Here is a 4,395-nt window from a genome sequence, read left to right on the forward strand (position 1 = left end):
CTCCTAAAGCTACTGCAAGCCTACCTCCTATATCTTCTATCTTCTTCTTCTTCTCACCTAGCCAATCCAATTCACGATTTTTTTCCTAACCCTAAACTTAGCACAACCATAGATCTCCTTTGCACTCTTGGTGAATGATTATCAATCCCATATCACCTTTGGGGTACCATGGAGGCACCCATCATTTATATAAGACTTGTCTTACACTTGCAAGCCCCTTCAATCCTAAGTGGATCCCAAGTGCACCCAAATGTGCCCAAGTGTGTCCAATGGATGTGCACCCTATAAATGTATCCCACAATTGCACCTCATGGATACTTGTGCTTGAAGGATTTTTTCTTATCCATTGTAGTCCCCAAGTGTGGAACACCCAACTACTTGGGTCCACATGTAACTTAAGAACCCAACTCTATAAACTCTAACCATGATCTCTTTGCTAATTGTCTATCATGCTTATTTCACATATATGGATCAAGTTTCCTATGGAAACCCTCTTTGCCTTTCCTCACCAAGCTCCCTTCCAAAATTCTCTTATTTTGACCAACTAATATGAGCTACAAAGAATTATAGTGCACCCAATATGAGCAAGGATGCCCAACATTTCCATGGTGTGCCTTGCAAATGAATCAAGGCACTCCAAACCTAACTCTTCTAGCCATCAACCTTACATCAATTATGTCTTTGATAATTAGTGACCACTAAGGTGATCATGCCTTTTTCATCAGAATCTAATGATACAATTTCAAGCAAGATTGTGATTTTTTGTTGTTTAAAATACATTTTTGAATGCAACATGAAAAACCAATGGGGCACTCAAATTCTACATATTAAACAAATTAAACTCTTTACTTGAGCCCATGATGATGGGTGGTAAGACTAGTCGAAATATAAGACATCGGTGAACTCACACACACGTGGCATAAATCCATAAACTTATATCAACAAAACTTAAAATCAAGTTTTTAAAGATTTTTATAAGATTTTGAGTCAAATTAACAAGAAAAAATGCCATGGAAAAAACATTTTTATCTATTAATTAAACTATGGTCAAATTAAAGTGTTAATTAAATAAAAACTAAATAACTAATTACCAAAATATTTTTATTATGATAATATTATTTTATAGTATAATAATTATCCTCTATCTATTAAAACTATTCATATTTAAAAAATTGTTTTTAATTGATAAACATTTTTTATATTTCAAATTACAATATTAATAGGGTTAAAAAACTATTTTTAAACCATAAATATTTTCTATTTGCCAATGATTTCAAGATAAACCTATATATAAGATTTTTTATTTATGGTAAATTTCTGGGTACTCTCGACCCATTATCAAAATCAAAGAATACAATAATAACACATATTGCTAATGAGAATTTATAACATTTTAAAGTTAAAATATTATATAAAAATCAGACTTTTTGACTAATATATTAATAGGTAGTCTTAACCGTAGTCTTAACATTAATGTGTGTGGATTTTTCTGGTTAAAATTCCGTAGCAATTTATTGGAATGCAAGTTTGATAGGCACAATCAAAGCGTCCCAGGAGTTTTTCAGGGTGCTGAATCCAAATATGAAGTTAAAAATCCATTTTAACTACAACAAATCAAGATTTAACCTCAATTTCTTCTGCCGAATTCCATCATGAGAATCTCCAAAAAAATCGCATTATAAACAACTCCTTATTTTTTATGGAACGCTGCAAAGTCTATGCTATTTTTAACCCACCTGTGTAATGTTACACATTTTACGATGTACCCTTAACGAATACGCCAACGCATAACCTTTAAGTCCCTATGAACTCCACCACACTGTAACCGTCTAGTCAGCTGAGATCCGTTATTATTTCATTGACTAGATCCGTGACCAATATGCAAACCAATGACCTGACATATTTTTATTACAGTTTTCAAAAATACATATGTGTGAAACAATAAAACTCTACAATAAATAAATCAAAGTGTATTTATTCTAATAATAGAAAATGGATTCATAAACCACTAGGGTTAGGTCAGTGTGAACAAGACCCTGATAAAAAGGACCTGTGGACAATGGATACCCATCACCTTAAAAGGTCGGAGCGTGGAAGTAATGTTGTGAGTCCCTATGAACCCTAACGCAGTGAGCCTCTCGTAAGCTGAGATACGTATTATTTCATTGACTTGTTCCGTGCCCAATATGCCAACCAATGACCTGGCATATTTTTATCACATTTTTCAAAGTAGATTTATTCTAACAATAGAAAATGAATTCATAACAGCAAAATCACTAGGGTTAGGTCTGAGTAGACAAGACCCTAATAAAAAGGACCTGTGGACAATGGATACTCAAGATCGGTAAGGTCTTCAGCAATTGAATACAGTTCTGGAATAGAAACAATGGGTAGATGCAATGGCTGGGGACTAGGCAGCACTCTGAAACTATGTTGGACAGACCCTCAGTCTTCAAGCAGAAATGGAAGAAAAAAGCAGCTAAAATACACTGAAGAGACCGGCGGGAACCATGAGACATCCTACATCTCTGCATTACCAGAAGACCTGCTTGCGGATTGCTTGGCTCGGTTGCCACGCTCATCGTTGCATGCCTCCATGAATGTGTCTCACGAATGGTACAAACTTCTGACATCGGAGGCGTACTATGCCCTTCGAAAGAGAAATGGCAGCATAGAGAATATGCTGCATGTATTTTGCAGAGGAAGATCTGGTCTCAAATGGGCCATTTACAATAAGAACACTAATCTATGGACGAGAGGGTCACTGTCTCCTCGAATGGTGATAAATATGTGTGGCAATGCATGGTTGTTGGATTATCTTGAGGGTGAAAATCCAGTTTTTTATGCCCAGCCTGCAGTTTTGAATCAAAAGATCTTCATTCTAGGTTATTATTCTCACAGAAGAACTCACCGTAGTTGTACAATGGTTTATGATACATGGACAGAATCCCTTATTCGTAAGGCCCCCATGATGAGCCCTAGAAGACACTTTGCCTGTTGTGTTATTTCTGGTAGGATTTATGTTGCAGGAGGCTCCATGAAAAACAGGCGTGCTAGCAGGGAGGCCATTGTGTATATTCCCGAGTGCGATTCATGGAAACATATTCCAAAAATGCCCACAAAGAGATCTGGCTGCTTGGGTGCTGCTGTGGATGGAATTTTCTATGTAATTGGAGGTTATAACGTTAGTGAAAAAAGCAGTTGTTTCTCATCAGCAGGAGGGCAGTATTTATATATGAGTTCTATGGATTCATATGATCCGAAGACAAATACATGGCGCGAGACCAAGGAGGGCCTGCCATTGTTGGCTCGTGTGATAGCTTGTACCGTGATGGGATCACATATTTATGTGCTGTGCAGCGATCCAGCTCAATTGTCTTTCTTTAAATATGATACTGTGAATGACTCATGGAGCCGGGTTAGACTTCCCTTCATTCCAACCTTTAATCTCAATTTCTCCTGTGTTACAATGGGTACTTGCATTTACATTGTGCAGGTACAAGGGTGCATGGCTGATCTGCAAGGGAGAAGTAGAATTACCAGGTTAGTGTTGATTTATGACACTGAGATGCAGATTTGGTCCCGAGGACCCGATTTGCCTTTATTGGGGAATGGTGCCATCTGTGCTGCTGTGGAATGTTAGTTTATTTAGTGGATTAATCAGGGTGCATGAACAATATCACTCAAGATTTCATTTTGTTGGAAAATATCTCAATTCCATTTTGGAACCTTTATGTATTGCACAGAATAATCTTTACTGTGCAATAATCTTAGTAAATGTTAGTTTGTTTAGTTGATCAATCAAGGGGCATGAACAATATCAGTCAAGATTTCATTTTGTTGGAAAATATCTCAATTCCATTCTGGAACCTTTATGCATTTTCACAGAATAATCTTAGTAGCTGGTTTTTTAATTGTAATGTATTATTTTTATTTTCATACGTTATTCAGCGGAAATTCAGTTACACTTTGTTCTCAATGTCATTCCTTCTGCATTTTTAAGTAAGTTGTTCTGGGTATTACATTGTTTAGCCTCTGTGAGATTGAGAATTTTCTTTTTAAAAAGCTAGTTAGCACAGTTACACTTTGTTCTCAATGTCATTCCTTCTGCATTTTTAAGTAAGTTGTTTTGGCTATTACATTGTTTAGCCTCTGTGAGATTGAGAATTTTCTTTTTAAAAAGCTAGTTAGCACAATCCAAGTGCAGGAGGTCTTCAACCATATCTTTTGAAAGGAGGTTTATGTAAAGACGCCGCTTCAATAAAGAAATCCATAATATAAGCATCTATTTAGAAAAACTAGGGAAAGCATATGCAAATGATTCCCAGAAAGCACAGGAAACACACTCAAATTGTAGCTGGTAGATTTAGAAATTTGGAATAGAAGTATAAAACC

General features: G+C 36.1%; 1 protein-coding gene across 1 annotated transcript; it reads left to right on the forward strand.

The window, feature by feature from the left end:
• Positions 1–2,386: 2,386 nt before the first annotated feature.
• LOC149223867 (F-box/kelch-repeat protein At5g26960-like) lies at positions 2,387–3,643 on the forward strand. The gene has a single exon (XM_089388022.1). The coding sequence runs from the start codon at positions 2,387–2,389 to the stop codon at positions 3,641–3,643; it is 1,257 nt and encodes a 418-aa protein (XP_089244148.1).
• The last annotated feature ends 752 nt before the right edge of the window (positions 3,644–4,395 follow it).

This window comes from Pinus tabuliformis, chromosome Q (assembly GCF_031772625.1).
Source record: "Pinus tabuliformis cultivar Carrire ecotype Pingquan chromosome Q, CPIR1, whole genome shotgun sequence".
NCBI lineage: Eukaryota > Viridiplantae > Streptophyta > Pinopsida > Pinales > Pinaceae > Pinus > Pinus tabuliformis.